Source organism: Myotis lucifugus, unplaced genomic scaffold (genome assembly GCF_000147115.1).
Source record: "Myotis lucifugus unplaced genomic scaffold, Myoluc2.0 scaffold_145, whole genome shotgun sequence".
NCBI lineage: Eukaryota > Metazoa > Chordata > Mammalia > Chiroptera > Vespertilionidae > Myotis > Myotis lucifugus.
In genome coordinates, this window is record NW_005871193.1 from 2,203,660 (window position 1) to 2,222,678 (window position 19,019).

General features: G+C 44.8%; 2 protein-coding genes across 4 annotated transcripts in view; one reads left to right on the top strand and one right to left on the bottom strand.

The window, feature by feature from the left end:
• Positions 1-2,821: 2,821 nt before the first annotated feature.
• YOD1 (YOD1 deubiquitinase) lies at positions 2,822-9,832 on the bottom strand. The gene is made up of 2 exons (XM_006094871.3): positions 9,484-9,832; positions 2,822-8,489 (listed from the first exon to the last, which is right to left on the bottom strand). Exons 1-2 carry the CDS (start codon positions 9,830-9,832, stop codon positions 7,786-7,788), a joined length of 1,053 nt encoding a protein of 350 aa, XP_006094933.1. The 3' UTR covers positions 2,822-7,785.
• Positions 9,798-19,019, top strand: part of PFKFB2 (6-phosphofructo-2-kinase/fructose-2,6-biphosphatase 2) — a 29,161-nt gene continuing 19,939 nt past the window's right edge. For 2 of the 3 annotated variants that reach the window (XM_023758921.1, XM_023758920.1), the window contains exons 1-2: positions 9,798-11,810; positions 13,253-13,366. In XM_023758921.1, coding sequence (XP_023614689.1) covers positions 13,276-13,366 — 91 coding nt within the window. In that variant the 5' untranslated portion in view covers positions 9,798-11,810; positions 13,253-13,275. Of the gene's footprint in view, positions 11,811-12,462; positions 13,367-19,019 lie in introns of those variants that run through there. The other variant, XM_023758919.1, reaches the window with a different exon arrangement.

Here is a 19,019-nt window from a genome sequence, read left to right on the forward strand (position 1 = left end):
TCCTCACTCCTCCATCCTGGCATGCTGTTGTGGGGCAGTCATCTCCTTGACTGTCGGAGACTAGTTTACTATTTCCTTCTCAGTACAGCCTCCCAGCGAGGCATCTCACTTCCTCACTCAAGTACACTTCTACACACACACACACACACCCCTTCAAAACTGAAATATACCACAGAGAGTCATTGGGTAATCTTTCCTCTTTGGACAACTTATATTGGCAAACTCTCTGCAAAATAGTCGTGGGCCTCCATTCTAACCATTCATGATACTTGTTCACTCACATTATAGTCACACTAGAGGCCCAATGCACAAAGATTCACGCAAGAATGGGCCTTCCTTCCCCTGGCTGCTGGCACTGCCTTTGCTCAGGGGCAGAACTGCCTTTCCACCTTCCCACACTGCCCAGAGGCCCGGAGCAGCTGGGGCGTTGCAGAACGCCTGGGTCATCGCCATGGTCCCATCCCCGGCTGCTTGGCACCTGCATATGCAAATTAACCTGTCATCTTTGGTGGGTTAATTTGCATACTCACTCCTGATTGGCTGGTGGGTGTTGCAAAGGTATGGTCAATTTGCATCTTTCTCTTTTACTAGTGTAGATTCTATCAGTGTCTTTCTCCTCCTTTTCCTCTCTAAAGAAAAAAGGAAGTTACTTTGAACATGTATATCATCATCCCTAAGAAATGCTGGGTGCCCACAATGTTCATGGTATTGGGCAGGCTACAATGTGCTGAGTATATTTCTGAGCATATTTCTAACATATTGAGGGGAGGAAAGGTTTTATTCCTTATAGCAAGAGCTTGCTTTAGCCCATCCAGTGTGGCTTAGTGGTTGAGCATCAACCTATAAACCAGGAGGTCACGGCTCGAGTCCTGGTCAGGGCACATACCCAGGTTGTGGGCTGGATTCCCAGTAGGGGGTATGCAGGAGGCAGCTGATCAATGATTCTCTCTCATCATTGATGTTTCTACCTCTCTCTCCTTCTCCCTTCCTCTCTGAAATCAATAAAAGTATTAAAAAGGGCTTTCTTTAAAGAGAAAACAGCTAGGGAAGGATTTGGATAAAGGTGATCAGAATTTGGAATTGATAGGCCAGATTAAGATGAATTAGATCACTAAATTCTCACCAAAGTGATATCAGTGTTAATCCTAATATAATTAGATAGAAATTGAAGGGTATTATTAACTGAATTTGGATGAAGGAGTTCTGACATTGCTTAACCATTAAGTAGTTCCTGGGAGCAGCTTTTTTTCTTTTTTGAGAGCAGAGTTACTTTGGCCCACCTATCACGGACATTTAGAGGACTCAGTGGTTCTTTTCCTCCAAGTGCTAATGAAAGTTTGAGGGCTGAGGTCATCTATTAGCATCAGAGTTTTGTAAGAAACACCAAATTTTAATGTGTTTACAATTGAACTCATCTGACCCCTGCCCCTCCAACCTGCCCTCCCGCCTCTATCTGCATGCCAGCTAACAGCATCACCACACCTAATCTCACCCAGACTCAACACCTCCCAGCAATCCTCCCATGTTCCCATGAGATTGCGCTCATATCTCTTTTTAGCTCCTCATCCTCCCTACTCTGACTCAGGATTTTACTACATGTAGAATCATAGGTTATGAAATATCAAGGAATTCCTTGTTTTATATCTTTTATTTTATAGAGGCACATCTGAGTTTCATTCCTCTCAAAATGCTTTGATGTATTTTCATAGCATTCAAGATGAAATTCTAAGTCCCCATATGACAGAAAAAGGCCTTCATGAGCTGGCATCTCCTATCACATATTCATCCATATCCTTTACTATAGTCATATTCATTTTTCTGAAACTGCAATCTTAGGGCTTTCAGCCTGCTGTGATTTTTGAATTGTCATTCATTGACTATCCGTCTTCTCTGGGTTTATATTCTTTGTAAATGTAGTAACTGTATTAACTAGTGCATGGAAGTAAATTGCATGAGGCCAAGAACATAGGACTGATGTAAGCCATCAGAGTTCTCTCCAAGCTGATTTAAACAACCATGGTTACACTGGTGGTTCTCCAACGTTATCATGCACTAGAATCACCCAGAGGGCTTGTTAAAACAGGTTGCTGACCTCATTTCTTTCCGAGAATTTGAATTTCTAACAAGTTCCCGGGTAATGTAATGAATACATTTTGGGTACCGTTACTGTTCAACCAGCTACCACTGTACACACCATGAGATTTCTTACAGACCTTTTAATATGAGGTTTGGCCTAATTTATTAAGCTGGAGTTATGCTGACTCCAAAGATCTATTTCGTCCTGGTGTGCAAATTAATTAATTACATTATGGTTCCACTTCCATAATTTTAAAGCTTTCAATGAGAAGGATAAATAATTCAATTTAGTTAGAGCCTAACCTGGCCAAGCCTAGTAACTCATGTTGTTTCAAATAAATGTTTAAATGTCAATATTGTCAAAGATTAAGTCAATTCTCCAGAAGAGATGTTGCAGGTTCCAAATAGATCTAAGTTCACACAGCTCTCCTTTATAAACTAAGAGAATATTCAGCCTTCACAATTTGACAATTTGTCAGCAACAGACGTTGAATTCCAACTCTCAGGAGCTGAAAATGGGGAGTTAGGAAGGGAAATTTCAAATGCCTTCTGGTGTTACAAAGGAGAAAAGTAGTTCTTCCTGCTGAAGTCATTAAGACTCCACCTACAGAGTGAGATTTGGCAGATCCAGGTACTCAAGACAAAGCAGTGGTCTATTAAGCTTTTAATAATGAATACTATGCAACTTGAGTATAGCAGCTATTCACTGGTCCTCTTACCTCACCCCAAAATATGCTCAGACAACAATATTTTCACTTCATTTATTCCTTTAAAACAAGTCATTTCATACAGCATTTGGAATTTAAATCATACACTTCATAAATAAAATCAATGCATCTTAACGACAATGGCAATATCACGTAAGTGTCGTACAAAATAAAATTGGACATCTCCCAGGTAGCAGCAGTGCACTCACTGAAAAAAAAAATACTGACAAACAGACCAAAGAACATTTTTAAAACCACAAAGCACTGTCCATTTTCATTAAGAAAAATATTTTTAACAAGAAAAACAGAACTTTGTTCTGGTTTGCTCTTCCCTACTACTTTTTCAAGCCACGGTCTAAAGCGCTTGGTCTGACAGTGTTGTGGTTTTCTTCTTGCCTCAGGTATTCCTCTTCTACTGCATTAACACAGAAAATATATCCTGCTCGACAAGCTATACATATTTTGTATCTTAAGCGGAATTCAATACTTTTTAAAAGGAAGAATTATTTTGCTAAGGAAATTGTATTTCCTGTAAACAACTTGAGTCCTGAATGGCACCAAGGTGAACTGGAACACTGACGGGAACTGGGTGCCCTGGTCCTTTTAAGTAACTTATGGGCTACAAACAACTACGTCCTATATCAGTTATAAAGTCAGGCTTATGTTATCTTAGTAGACATTCTAAAGCTTTCTTAGGTTATTATTATTATTTTTACCTACAACTTAACCAAATCATCCCTAAACTCTAGTTGTAGGGTTGTATTTTTAAAAACAAGTATTAAAAAGGCATCATACCAAAATGCTTATATTCATGGTTTTATACTTTAATGACTGGCTTTTCAGTTATGACCCTGCTACATTCTATGCCAGGGGAGAAGGCTTAAGGTCACACAAAGGCATTGCTTGAAAATTTTTCCAATAAGCATAATTCATGACTAGGAAAGCAGCCATTTGAGGATCTCTTCCGTTTAAGTGGTACTTTATGCTCCCACCCCTTTCTCCCTTCACTCTAAAACAGCATGGGAGGGCTATCAATCTCTTTTAGAGTCCCATGAACCAAGACGGAAATCAGCACCCACAATTCAATTATCAATGTAGTCATTTCTTCAAAGTCAGATATGCTAAGCACTATAAACACAAAACCAGCCAATTTTTGCAGAAGAAAAAAAAAATAAAACTCTTTCCTACAATCAGGGAAGTTTTACATTCTAAATTGGATGAAATGTGCTGAAATATTGTAACTTTTAGTTAAGAAAACATCTTTAGTTAGTAAACTAGCTTATTCAAATCAAGTGTTTCGCTGTAGTCTTAAAATGTTGCTTATTACCTCTGATACTTTTAAGGTCTCTGACTCAAAAATCAGCTCCCTTAAAGTAAGTTTGCCTAGAAACAAAAGATGAGTTTTAAGAATCTAATCTTTTCAAAGTTGTTAGTCATCTTTGTGCTACAAGAACCAATCTGAATACTGCACTGTACAATGAATGATAAAGAACAATCACATTAGAGAATTAACATTTTGAATGCTAGGGCACAGAGCATGCCCCTAATAGTTACTGAAATTGTGTGCTACTGTTATCAAAACACCAGAATGTTGTACCACTGGATACACTATACACTGATGGTAATTGTTAATTGTGAATAGCTGATTGTAAGCAGCTCAAGAATTATGTCTTTAAGATCCCTGGAGAGGGCTAACATGTAAACTTTTATTTCGTATTTTTTAAAGTGCTGCAAATAATAACAAATGCCTATTTCAACACATGATAGAACATAAATCTTAATACATGGAAGTTTAGGAAGGCCATCTAATTCGTAAAGAAAAAAAATCACTCTGCCGCTAACCTTGCATACTCCTCATTCTAATTTTTTTCAAAAGACAGAGAAAACGATGTTTAGCTAGGGTAGCCTGCAACATCTATGTTTTAAAGCCTACATAGGATAAAAATAGGCTTGATAAGCAGATTAGGCACGGGCACTTAGGGGCATGTATAGGTAAATAACTCATTCCTGATCATGATTCTGTGGGCACGTGAACTTCAAGTAATAATCAAGTGGCATGACTATATTAGTTTTTTCCTATAGGGTCAAGCTGACCAGCAGCCACACTTTCAAGGGTACCACTCGACTGTACCCATTTTTCATGCATGGGATTTAAAAAATCAACCACAGACATTAACAGAAGATGGTGTCTTAATGTGGCTATCACATCAAAAAATTACCAAGGATAAAATTTTAACTTCGGAAATCACTTTCTCTAGAAGTGCATCTTTATAGCCCTACACCTAATTTTTAAATCCAAAGAGTAAAGGAAAGAAGAATAACGGAAAGGAGTGAGGGGATGGGAAAGCACAATCTTCATTCAGCCACTAATGTAAACTATTTTCATTTTAATTAAAAAAATATTCTTGTATGGCAGTCAAAAACAATGACTAGGAAGAATGGTTTCATTCTGCTCAAGCACAAGTTTAAGACAAAGTTTCTTTTAATCCCACTGCAAGTACTAAATCCATAGGTTTTCAAAGTCTCAAGATTCGAATTTACACATTAGTGAAGTAATTTCAAGAGTTTAGTAAGTGCAGTAACAAACTATAAATTCTGTGAGGCTCATAAACTTGAGTTTAGAATGAGTACAAGCTTAGGTTTTTAATCCTCAACAATTAAGTCAAATGATCTGCCATCTTGAATTTTCCATGATCAGAACATTAAAGTCCTAGTGCTGAATTTCAGCAGCTGATCAATTTTAAAAAGCCATTACTGAGAGCAATGCCAGTCTCTAACTGGTGAATGGACAACTTAGACAACAGTAAACTAGAATAAATAAGGTCCCCTGAACAAACACTTGACAATTGCTATAAGCTTAAATATACCAACAATATTTTAAATGGAGGGATTTAATTTTATAAGTTATGAGGTTCTTTTTCTATTTGCTAACGTAACCCAATGCAGGTAGAGTATACTCAATTTTAAAGTGACAGAAATTTATGTTGGGAAACACATTAATAGATGCCTGGTACATTATAAGTTACTCAATAAATATTTGTTGCATGAATATACTTCTCTAAAATTCCAGTTAGTAAATGTCAAGTTTGGCTCCTGAAGTACCTAAGAAAGGAAGGGAAACAATTTGATAGATGTTACCCAGTAGTATACTCTTCACTTAGAATTTTAAATTGAGTATTTTCTGGGAAAAATAAGAGATACAAAACTTTTTAGACTGGAGGACAGACAGGTACCAAGAGATTTTCAATCATATTCATCTGTACACATTATGATTGCCAAACATTAATTATCACAAACTTACAAGTGCTATTTTTAAGGCTCAGTAAAATAGAAAATTAAACACTTTAAGTTATACTGACCATAGCAACTTTTGCCTAAAGAGGCTATTCACATAAAAAGTACTAAAAAAAAAGTCATCTAATGATTTCCTGTATATTTTGTGACTTGTTCCTTAAAGGTACTTTTCCCCTACATTGCTTATGTGTTCCCTAATTTAATATGGCTACCTCCACCAAGTGAAAGTGCTAAAAGTAGATCTCAATTGTATAACATTTGTCAACAAGATATGGTGAAAAAGAACTTAGTGCTTTAAAGTATACCATTAGTTTTCTAAGGGAGATACTTAATAAAAATGAGACCAATGTAAGAAAACTTCACAACATTAAGCCTCTTCACATTATGTGAGCTAATACACAACAAATTAAAATTTAGCATCCCTGATCGTCAGAAGATTCACGAAAAGAGGTAGAAAATTTTTATCTGGAAGATCTCATAGTGAAGCTAAGTTTTAGAGGGTCTGCTTTAAGGATTAGCCCACCAAGCAAATGGCTATACATCTAATATTAGGAAGAAGCTTATTCAGGTAAGGCAACAGTTTTCAAACTGCCATATTTTGGAAGTGAAACTAACTCATTCAACATTATTATCCCAATTACTTTAAAACTCTTCAAAAGTCCAAGATCAAGATCATGGATAAGCAAAGTTATAATTTGCAGAAAGGTGAAATTATTACAAGAGCATTAGTGGCAGGATAAGGCTAAGATATAAAAACATAATGTTTAGATAAGCAAAAGATCTCACAAAATCCAAACCAAAGCATAATCATTAGCACTTTCGATAAAGATTTTTTTTAGGAGTTGGAGGAAGTGCTCTTAACAAAAAGCTGAGGAAATTTAATCCCTTCAAATCTTTATGTAAAAAGGCAAAATTCAAGCATTCAAATTTCATGGTACTTCAGTTAAAAAAATACCCTGCTTAACTAAAATGTATCCAATGCGACCAAGATTAATAAATGAGTTGCATTAAAACACGAGGCCAATGGTCTTTTAAAGCTTCAGCAAGCTGCTCAGGCACCTTTTCCCTCATACATTCTCCTTCTCTACCCTAACAATCCTAAAGTGGGCACCAGCAGTTTCTGTTTTTAGGTAACATTCTCAGGGAAAGGCTCAACCCTGTAAAAATTGCTTGTAATGTACTTGTAACTGGTTAAGTGCACATTTATAAAGTCTACCAAATTGCAATATAAAATCAGTTTTGACAAGTCGGTGTATCTTCTTTTGAGGCATCAATTCATAATTTAGACACTATTAACACAAGAGTTTTTAAAAGGACGCAATTACTGGAGACACCGTGGTTTACGTCCAGTGGCCTCACAGGAAGCCTTCCGCTTTACCCAAAACAGGCAGCCGTTTTCTTCTACACGTTAGTGCTGCTGGGTGCTAACTTATAACACGGAAACTCAATCTTCAGGTTAGTGCCGGCAGGTAGAAAGGACCACCTGTCCTGTCACCCCAGCAGGAAGAGGGCATGTATCACCGCTGCAGACACATCTGTAAACGTGCACACTAATTTTAATCTTAACAAGGAATTTCAGTGCCTTCGTGGTTTTCAGTTAAAAGGATGATTCAAGCATGGTGTCTTTAAGGTTACGAATAGCTTATTGGAAAACCCAGAACCTTCTGGATCTGTGAGGTAGTAGGGGTCAATCCTCATCACGCAGAGATCACACTTCTCCGAAGTTGGTGTGGCCCGTCTCTTTGGCATGTTCCCTTGCTTCTGCCTGTCCAGTTAACCCCTTTTGACATATCATGCATCTCAGGGTGAAGCGGTTGACATCCGTAAACTGTCTCTTCCTTTTAGCTTCATCTGCTAATTCCAGTGCTTGTACCAGAACGATATCATCATTAGAGGAGAAAATGGTTAGAGGAGGGGTGTCTGGGTCAGGAAAGTTACGCTGAAGCGGATCGTAGTGGACGCCATCGTATATAAGCAGGACCCTTTTGGAATAGCCTGCGTCTTCCCCAAAACGGTCAATTCTTACTGTCTGTGTATCCACCACACAAATTTCGCACTGATAAAATTTAGACAAAATCGATATTTCAATAGCTCCTCCCCACGTGTCATCCCTTTTGATCCATTCACAGTACTCTTGATTTGTTTTCCCCAGGATCGCTTCGCTATAGAAATCCGGGTCGCTTGCTACAATTCGTGCTATGAGGCGTCTCATCTCAGGGGCACAAGCTGGGTTCAGGACCCCTCCTTCAACAACATAGTACACACTGGTGAAGAGGCAAGAGTTGTCTGCTGGGACCACGGTCCTGGTAAGCACGGGCACCGTGTCCCTGACATAACCAGGAGCACCATGTCTGGTAAACGCAGGTGAGGCGTGGGGCCTGGCTTGGTCTTCTTCAACGATCAGCATGTCGCCTGTTAAAAAAAAAGAACACAAATCCAGAACTGCGGAGACGAAACGGGGAGTTCACTAGCCAAGTCTGTTAATCACAAACAGAAGGAGTTAAAGTATAAGCTGGGGTCACCAGGGAGAACCCAGCTTTGCAAACCAGTGACCACCAGCTAATACTGCTTTGTTCACCGGATCTTCATCAAGTTCAAGACAAACAACGACCAGAACATCTTAGGTTGCACCCCAACTCTGAGAAGGGGCCGGGGCTAAGCACCTTCATAGTTTCCCGAAAAGAGACATCGCAAGAACAAAATGTCCTTATGCTTGTTTGCTCTCTCTTTTTAACCAGCGCACTTCTTCCACCAGCTGTTCATCATCGTCTGGACCACTAGGGGGCTCCCCTCCCCCTGAAAGTTACCCAGCCTGTTTGCTGTTTACAGGATCCCAGATACAACCGCGGGAAGCCTTTCAGGATCAAGGCTGCTATTCCAGGTTCCATGCTGGACAGAAATAGCTGCTGCTGCTCAGAACTTGATGGGCCCTTCAGTGGCTGTGCACAGGCAAGCGCTACAGCGAGGACACCCGCCCAAGGCAGTATATACACAGGAAGGTGATCGCAAAAACAAACCAGGGAAGCAAGCAAGACAAGCACCCCGCATCCTTCAGACCTGCCATGTTCGTTCAGCGGTACAGGGGGCAAGGACCATCAGGACGGAGAAAATAGGTCCTACTGAATGCGTGCCTTTGTGGATGCCGAGGGAAAACAAAATGAATGAGAGGTTTCGCAGACAGACTAGAAAGCAGATGGAGGAAGGGGGCACTCAAAAGCTTTGACCCTCCCTGTCTCTTTCAGCGCGTCCCGGCCTCCGCCCGAGTTCTCCAGCTTCCACCTGCCCGCAGCCGGGTCCTCAAAGCCCCGGGCCGGCCCGCAGCCGCCGCGCCTCTGCTGTGTGCTCTCCCGCACGGCCCTGGCCATCCTCCCAGGGCTTCCCCGGGCCCCAGCCCCGACGCCCTTACCTGACTGGATGGGCAGATCCCCCAGCATGGCGTCCCCATTGCTGAGGTCCAGGCACTCGGGTGGGTATCCCACGAGGATTCGCTGACAGTCCGGGGCGATCCCCGTGATGGCAGCAATTTGGCCCTGGAGCTCCCGCACCCGCGTCCGGCTGGACAACTCCTGCAAAACATAGGTGCCGTCCTTGGCTTTGCAGCGGAACCGCCACATCGTGTCGGTCCGGCCACCCATGGGCCTGACAGCCGCGGGGCCGGCCTTGGTCCCGGCAGCAGGATGGCAGACGCCGCCGCCGCCGGGGCACTCAGCCTCCGCGCGGACTCCAAAATGGCTACCCTTCGCCGGGCCAAACATCGCGAGAACTCGAGAGCAGTCACCGTTTTCGCGATACTTGGACGCAGCTTCGTTTCAGCCCTTGAAGCAGAGCGAGTTCTCTTAAAGGGACAGCTAATTCCCCACTCCTCCCGCCTCTTCGGGAGCCGAAGGGTGAAGATGTATCAGTATTTCTAAAGAACAAAAGGTCTTGCTACCTGTAGGTCGAGTGAGGTGCCCTCGAAATCGGCCGCATATATGCTCAAGGCGAGAGGGCGGGGAAGGAGTTCCTGAATCCAGTACATTGGAATGTCGTCTTGCACTTACTTGAGGTCGGGAATTATTAAATTGGGGCTTGCGAACTACACCGGGAGAAAGAGAATCATGGTTCAGCACGCGAATGAATGCCAAGCATGGTCAGTGAGTCAAAGGACCGGCCGAAAATAACCAGGGGCGCAGGAATAGACTCATGGCGGCGGCAAACATTGACTCACTGAAGTTGAGGGGTGACTGGCCTCTCCACCTGCAGGAGACTGTCACCTGCAAACGCCCATTGGCCACATCAGAAAGCTCAGTATGAGGTCAGACTCAGGCTGTGCCACTGCCCTCGGCCCCAGGGCAATTGCCACCTGCAGGGAGGGGTTGGCAGCATGCGGAGAAGGCACGAGGAGGACTTGTGTGTGTCACCCACATTCCAGCTCAGGCCCCGAGTATACAAACAGGAAGCTGGTTCCCTTCCTGCCTTCCGTGTGACAAGCACTGTGATCGGAAGAGAGGGTGGGGTGTCAAGGACCCCTAACCCCTGAACTTCACAGCAACGTGATAATGCGAGGTTATGTGACCCCTTTCAACCCTGCATCCCTAGAACCGACGGCTGTGTCCAGCAAATAAATGCTCAGTCAATGCCTGCCGAATGGATAAAGTTACAGAGGGCAACTATCATAGACTGAGCGTTGTGATAGGGCTTCACTATGAGATGTTTGAAGGAAGACTTCAACCCCCAGCCGAAGGAGAAATAAAGACATCTCTGAGTTTACCTCTCTTGCAAGGAATCCACACTCATTGTTCGTTTTCCATCCCCTTAGAGCAGTAAGCCCAGACCTGCGAGGAGGAGGTATATCAACAGAATCGAGCGTCAAGCGCACGTGGAAAGTGTCCTTGAGATGTGCAAACTCACCTCCCCTGCAAACACCTCCACCTCTGCGTAAGTTACGTGTAACCTTTGAGTCTTTTCACGCCGTTCAGGACCCGTTTTCCTGCTGGAGCCGTTTTCCTCTTTGGTTCTTCAAGATGACCCGAGCAGAAGGCACAGTGTGGGCGGTCGGAGGGGGTGATGAAGGTGGCAGACGTCCACTGGCATATGCGTCCACTGGCATATGCGGATGAGTCCAGAGAAGCTCCCAGCTCAGCAATGAGTTGCTTTTCTTAATTTAGAAAGTCTGGCCTATGAGAAAGATATGCAAACACCCCAAGCCAGTGGTTCTCAACCTTCTGGCCCTTTAAATACAGTTCCTTATGTTGTGACCCAACCATAAAATTATTTTCGTGGCTACTTCCTAACTGTAATGTTGCTACTGTTATGAATCGTAATGTAAATATCTGATATGCAGGAAGGTCTTAGGCGACCCCTGTGAAAGGGTCGTTCGACCGCCAAAGGGGTTGCGACCCACAGGTTGAGAACCGCTGCAAGCTTTAGGTAACCAGCTCAAGCGCGGAGACTCAAGGCGGAAAGGGTTAACCTCCCCAAAGTTGTGTCTTCAAAGTCACACCCTCTCCAGACAGCTCCGTCCACTCTCGCGAGAGTATGCAAAAAAGACACAGCTTTCCACAAACCCCGCCCCCAGCCTTCTTAGTTGCCGAGCAACGATGCAACCAACCTCCACGGTGCGGGGAAACTTGGGAACGTGCTCTCTTTCCCCTTCACAGCGCCGTCCTCCTCGGGGAGCCTGCGTCAGCGAGTCCTCCTGGAGCCCCGCCCCCTGGAGTCTGCGGGCGCCGATTGGTCGAAGATTCTCTCCAGGTGAGGACCAACGTGGGGGTGGGTGGAGCCAGGCGGGGGCACTTGAATTGCGAATGACTGGTGTGCCGGGCCCCAGGCCGCCGGGTGTGGGCTGGTGTCTGCTTCGTTACCGGGGAGCTGCCGGGGTCGCTGCCGGGAGGGACCTTGGGGATCACCGGGTGAGCAACAGCTGCACTGCGCCTGCAAGAGGCTGGGAGGGCGGGAGGAGGGGGACTGCGTACACCCGGATGAGGTGCGAGACGAAGGTGCCCTGCTGTTTCGGGGAAGTGCCGGCCCCGAGACGCAGCCCGGAGTGCGGACCTTCAGGGACTTGGATCACAGCAGGTGTCTGGGTTGGAGGATTTGCGTGGTCAGTGGGAGCGCAGCCAGTGCCAGGTCCTTAAAGCCATAGGACCGTCCTTCCTCACGAATTGCTTGTCTGGGTTTGGGGAGTGAGCTCGGGGGCTCTCCCACCCCAGTTTGAACTGATCTGATTACACCTTAGGGTGTTTGCATACCCTTATTCTGTAGATGACCTTGAGGAAGTCATTTACCGCCTCTTTTGTGCCCCCATGTTCCTTCTATAGACCTTGTCTCGGGGTCAGATGAGGAGACGGTGCAGAGCAAGGGCTTGAGAATAAGAGCGCCAGAGGAGAAATGGTGACGTGCTGGAAATGGGGTGTCTGTCCAGTTACAGTTTTGCCTTAAGGGAACACATTTGATATTTTCCCACTTTCTCATTTTTTTTTTTCAGGACTGAGTCCTACCATTGGACTGCCATTTGTTTGTAATAATGAACTTTATCTGTTCACAACCATCCCCCCCCCCACCTGCTGCCACTCCTCTCCCCAGATTCTTAACTAGAATTTGAGGTCAGCAAGGACTTGGATGAGCCACAAAATTTGATTGACCTCAGTTTTTCAATCTGTAAAATGGGAAGGAGTAATAAATGGTAGTAAAATCTGCCTTATTACAGGAATATTGGAAAGAGTGAAGGCGATAATTTATGTGAATGTTACTCTTAAATCAGTATTATAAATGCAAGATTCTAGTGCTCTATTTTTATGTAGAGGAGGAAACCCCGAGGGCTCTGGGTTCACGCCTTATCCTAGGGCAGTGGTTCTCAACCTTCTGGCCCTTTAAATACAGATCCTCATGTTGTGACCCAGCCATAAAATTATTTTCGTTGCTACTTCATAACTGTAATGTGTCTACTGTTATGAATCGTAATGTAAATATCTGATATGCAGGATGGTCTTAGGCCACCCCTGTGAAAGGGTCGTTTGACCGCCAAAGGGGTCTCGACCCACAGGTTGAAAACCGCTGTCCTAGGGCATGTAGCTATTAACTGGGAGAAAGAGGGCTGGACTTTTTCACTGATACCTCAGGGATCCATTCTTCACTGAGTGTTTTGAAGGACGTCTTCTTCCTTCCCTCCCTTACATTCCTTTTGTCCCTCCCAGACCTCTGAAGTGCCGCCATAGCCATGTCTGAGGATACTGCGTCTTCCTCAGAACAGAACAATAGCAGCAATCAAACCACAGCCTCCAATCTTCGACTGTCCAAGAAGATATGTTGTAAGTTCTGGCAAAAAAGAGGGTTGCACTCTCCCAGAATTTTATCTTGGGAATACAGTTGTCATCCGAGACTTTGCTGCTTGGTGGGAGTGAGAAGTGATTCTTTGACATGGGAATTGAAAACAAAGTCTACAAAGGGAAGAAAAAGTAGACTCGGTGAAGTGTCTGTCCTTGGGGCTAGCCTGCGGGTGGAGCCCAGCATTTTCTTACTGCTCTCTTCACCTGAGTCTGTCTCCTGGGAGTATCTGCACCCTGCAGGCTAAAAGCTAGGGCAAGCAGTAGTAGTACACACTGGGAGGGACCATGGGCAGGAATTACCTGGGGCTGACATTGTGGACAGTTTCCCTTGGTTTTCTTGGGCTACCTTTTGGGAGGGTGCTGCTCATTGGAGAAATTGCAAGTAGGAACCCATTGCTACAGCCCTCCGTGGAACCAGCCCTGACATTAGACTTTTCTCTGTGTCTTGGGCACCTTACTTTCTCACAGGTTTAGCTTTTGAACTTTGCAGATTATGTTCCCTACAGATTCATTCCTTTGGGGATGAGGTTTCACCGGAGTTTTTTAATGCTATTTATTTAGACAGAGGTGGTAGGTGGGATTGCAGAGCGATGAAGCAATTGCGGTCCTAAGCATCATTATAGACCTCAACAGTGCAGAGGGTCAGTAGGTCCAGAAGTCTTGGGCCCCAGATGTCTTGGGAACCTAAGGAATGCCAGTCCTTCTTCCCCCAGGGTCCAGATTGCATCTTGCCCGCAGTCAGTCTTCTCACTTCAGTGGTTATATATATATATTGGCAGGTGGAAACAGCCTGGCAGCATGAGACCTGGAATCATCTCATGTTCAAAGCTTTCCCCAGAGTCTCGACCTTGATGTCATACCCTTTTCAGTCTCAGGATTAATGATGATAATCTCTTCACCCGGCTCCCATGAGGCTTGCTGGGTTTTGGGTTGTAGCAGGGGCAGGTGGTTTGGATGTGATACTGGGGTTGGCATACTTCGCCTGTTAGGGTCTCCTTTCTCTGCCAGGGCAGAAACCTAGGTACTGTGGGCTGTTTTTAGGGCAGCCTCTAGAGCAGTGGTTCTCAACCTTCCTAATGCCGCAACCCTTTAATACAGTTCCTCATGTTGTGGTGACCCCCAGCCATAAAATCATTTTTTCGTTGCTACTTCTTAACTGTAATTTTGCTACTGTTATGAATCGTAATGTAAATATCTGATATGCAGGATGTATTTTCATTGTTACAAATTGAACATAATTAAAGCACAGTGATTAATCACAAAAACAATATGTAATTATATGTGTTTTCTGTTGGTCTTAGGCGACCCCTGTGAAAGGGTCGTTCGACCCCCAAAGGGGTCGTGACCCACAGGTTGAGAACCACTGCTCTAGAGTAAGAACCTCTGTGTTTGAATCTGGGATTTAATACTTCCTGGCCATGTGCACTTGAACAAGTTGCTTACCCCCTTTGTAAAATTAGGATACTAATAGCATGCCCCCCCCCCCCCCCCCCCAGTGATGCGAGAATTAGATGAGTAAATATAGGAAAGCACTTAGAAGAGTGTTGGGCACGTAGCTAGGTGTATTATTTTTACTGGCGGTTCTATTTGCATGTTGTGTTTATTCTTGAAACATCTAAATTGAATTGTGGTCTAAATGCTGTGATGGGAGCTCTCTGTTTAAAAGAACCCTGTGAAGAATTATATTTTCAGTCAAGAATATTTTCTCCTCTTATTTGACAGTATTGTAACCCAGGTTTTGGGGTGTGGATGCGCATTCTAAAGAGAGGTGCACTTGATTCACCAGGGCACAGAGAGCTGGTACATGTGTGGGGAGGAGCTGATACCTGTGGGAGCCTCTGACCCTGCACAATGAAGGCCCAGTGTCAGTCCCGGCTCTGCTTTATTCTCCAAAGGAGTCTCCTATCTGCCTTCCTGACTCTTTGCAAGTTTTCTGCCCTGAAGGCTTCTGATTAGCCAAGAAACAGTAATCCCAGGTTTCTAGCCCTCTGGGCTCTTCATTCCTGGTTTCGGCTCTGATCCTCTTCTCGAAGCTCCACCCTCTGCCCCACTGAAGCATTTGGGTTATCCTAAAGCCCCTGTCCTTCATTTGCCTCATCTCTTCTCCCTTCCGGTTGGACTATGAAACCCTTACGGTCAAAGGAGAAATACAGTCATGAGAATATGTGTTAATTCATTTCCTTTTTCTCTGTTATTTGCCTGCATCTTGGAACGGGCTCCCCTGGCTGCTCATTGTTCATACCCAGCAGTTCCTTTATTAATAGCTCAGCCATTATCCCCTTGGTGCTAATTACACCTGTGCTGGCTGACTTGGACTCTATGAAGTGACTGAGCTGGGGATTGGAGGATTACTTTAGGGAACCAAAGCCTCCAAAGGAACCTTCCTGGGACGTCAGCTGCTCCAGGGGTGGGGTGATGGCTGAGGTGCCTTGAAGGTGCTCAGAGGACTGCTGTCAGGGCTCTGTGAAAGCAGTAGTGTGTGGGGGGAGGTCGACATGCTTTTCTTTCTTCGTTTCATCTATTCTTTACTATTTTGAGCAGGTCGGGAACAGACAAATTCCCATGTATACCTTTCCCTAATGACAAAAGCAGCACATGTTCATGAAATATTCAAACAGTACAGAAAGAAAGTGAAAAGTAAAAAATCTCCCACAATTTCTCCTGTCCCTGTTAAGTTTGCTTCTTTCTAACAACTCATTCTGGTGTGTCCTATTAAAGAAAAAAAGGTTCACGCTGTACACGTTTGGTTCTGCTGCCATTATTCCACCCCCCCCCCCCCCCCTTTAAGCTTGCTATGTTTTGGAAAATTTCTTCCCTGTCAAAAAAACCAGATTTACCTCATTCTGCACAGTATTGCATTGTATGGATATGTCAGTCTCCCCCTGATGGACATTTCTGTTTCCGGTTTTCCACTATCACAGACAATACTGCAGTGAGCATCCTTGCACAGATGCCGGAGACTATTTATTGTCTTCACTAGCTGAGCATAGAGGAGACCCCCAAAAGCTAGTAACCTTTGAAGCCCTAGCAAAGGTCAGGGCTGTGCACCACCCAGTTAATCTAGATAATGGTAGCTGAAGCATCATCCCCACCTTAGTTCACTTAATTCCTTAGATACTTATGTAAATCCTTGTTGATTATTGTTGATTAGATATTCTGCCTATTTCTGGAAATTGTCTGCTGATGAGCTAATCTGTGTGTCATTGAAATCTCCTTACCTAAGGGCTACTCCGGATCAATAAAAGGTTGGAGCGGCCTGAGCATCAGTGGAAGTCCTTCTGGACTTGCCCGCCTGGTCCCCCAATATTTCCAAATTATCTCGTGTCATTTCTCTCTCATTTGTGTGCGGCTCCTCTTTTCAGATCCCGAACCCTAATCCACGCAGGACGTAGAAGGAAACACACACGACACACACACACACCTTTGCATGTTTGTGCTAGCAACTTTTCTATAGAAATAATAGAAGAAAAGATAGATACATTTAAAATGTTGATCAGCATGACTGTCCTACAAAGTTCTGTATTGTAAACTGTTTTAATATTTCAAAGTAATTGATGGTACTTGGGCATTATTACCTACTAGAGGCCTGGTGCACGAAATCCATGCACTTGGAGGGGAGGTCCCTCAGCCCGGCCTGCGCCCTTTTGCAGTCTGGGAGCCCTCGGGGGATGTCCGACTGATGGCTTAGCGGGCCTAAGCTAGCTCCCCACAAGGAGCGGGCCTAAGCAAGTAGTCAGAGATCCTTAGTGCTGCCACGGAGGTGGGAGAGGTTCCCGCCACTGTGGCTGTGCTCGCCAGCCATGAGCTCCTGCATTGAGCGTCTGCCCCTGTTGGTCAGTGAGTGTCATAGCAATCCGTCTTTCTGCCGTTCGGTCAATTTGCATATTAGCCTTTTATTATATAGGCTTATATAGGATAGCTGCACTGATTAGCAAAACAACTTTCTTAGCAGTTTGGGTATTTCATGCCTATCAGTCAAATAGAAGGCGATAATTGTCAGTTTTATGACTTCTGATGAGTAAAAAGAAGATATTACTAATGAAACACACTTTAATGGGCAGCATATTTCAAAAATGTTGGCTCTACCTAGGACAGGTAGTGAAGAAGACCTTGATCATGAAAAGGCTGGGAACCATTGGCTTTCCGGACCACCCTTCAGGATCGGATTAGAAAGCTTAGTTGTGCTTACCACATGACTCCTTGCTCAGGTGCTGACAAGAGTGGAGGCTGGGACTGAATGGGTGGCCATGAAACCAGGAGTCTGGTCAGAGCCCTGACCTTGATTGACTCTCTACTGTGGGCCATGCTGTTTTTCTCTGAGCTTGAGTTTTTCTGTCTATAGGAGGGAAGTCACCAAGCCCTCATTTCCTCATTTCCATGTGTGTTCATGAAAGGAAAGTAAGTGAAAGATTGAGAGTGTGAGTTAAACCTCATGTAAAGAAAATAGAAGAGGCTTTCAGGATTGAAACAGCTTTCCATGATATGCCCGTGGGTGTGTTACATTGTCTCTGAAATTAATCAGCATGAAGTGTCTACTACTGAAAATTAAGGTGGTGGTGGGGGGGGTGTTTTTTAACAGGCAGGACAGTCTGTTCCTGGTTCTGCTAATGTGGCAGTTTGAGACAGGAAGTGTGGAAAATGAGAAGCCCTGGTTGCGGCAGATGTGTGTGGGTGGATTGTGGGCAGAGGCAGGTGGTGTGGTACTGGGGGCCACTGTGGGGAGACATTAGTGACCCTTGTTTTCTTTTGTTCCGAGCCCTCCGTCCAGTTTGGTTTACACAGAGCAGCTGGTTCCTTCCTTGGCTTCAGAGCAGCTCCCAAGCATCAGGTTATTGTCAGCATTAGGGAGGTAACAGGACCTTTGGGGAAGTGCCTAATGGGCTGGAAGGTGTGGACAAAGCAGGCCTGGAAGTGCAGGTAATGAGCCAGATCGCCGAGGATGGAGAAGAGCGAGGCGCTGAGCTGGAGAAAGTGAAGACTCAGGAGGATTTAAATACTGAAATCCTGGGGCAGCTGATCCCAGGGAGATAGATCTGCCTGTCAGGGGTCAGGGGTCAGGGATGAACATCAGCTGAGGATGCTGGGTTGAGTTCTCTTGCTTTCGTGCTGCAGATTTGATGAGAAATGAAAATCACTTCCGGTGCCCAGGGCCAGGAATTGGCTATGTGCCAAGCCCTCTGACCCTGAGCCTACCCTTCCCTCACCACTTGGGTCACTCCTTGGCTTCTGTGTACTTGTTGCCAAGCACCCCTAGGAAACTCTCTTCCTTCCGAGGTCTGTTCTCTACCCGGGCCCTTCTGCCCACTTCTCCACTGAGCTCTTTTGACATTCCTTTCCCCGAAGAAAAATGATGACGTTTCCAGCCAAGTACCCTGATTTTACAGAATTGTTTCTTAGCCCTATGGGGTCCCCTCATCCCAGGGTAGAGCAGTGGCAACGACTTGCAGGGCACCCTCTGGAAAGCAGTGCTGGGAAGTGAAGGCAGTTGGTTCTTTCCCTCTCCTGTCCCTGTGCCCTTAGAGGAGCCCACAGAGCCGAGCCTCCCAGATGACCTCCTTCGGGTCTTGGCCCTCGGGAAGTGGTTGGCAGCAGTGCGGGGCCCTCACCCACCACTCCTCTACCAGCAGGATGGGCA

Coding starts and splice junctions, on each gene's coding strand:
- YOD1 (XM_006094871.3), bottom strand. CDS start 9,832: ATGTTTGGCCCGGCGAAGGGTAGCCATTTTGGAGTCCGCGCGGAGGCT. Junction 8,490..9,483: donor GGATCTGCCCATCCAGTCAG/GTAAGGGCGTCG, acceptor TTTTTTTAACAG/GCGACATGCTGATCGTTGAA.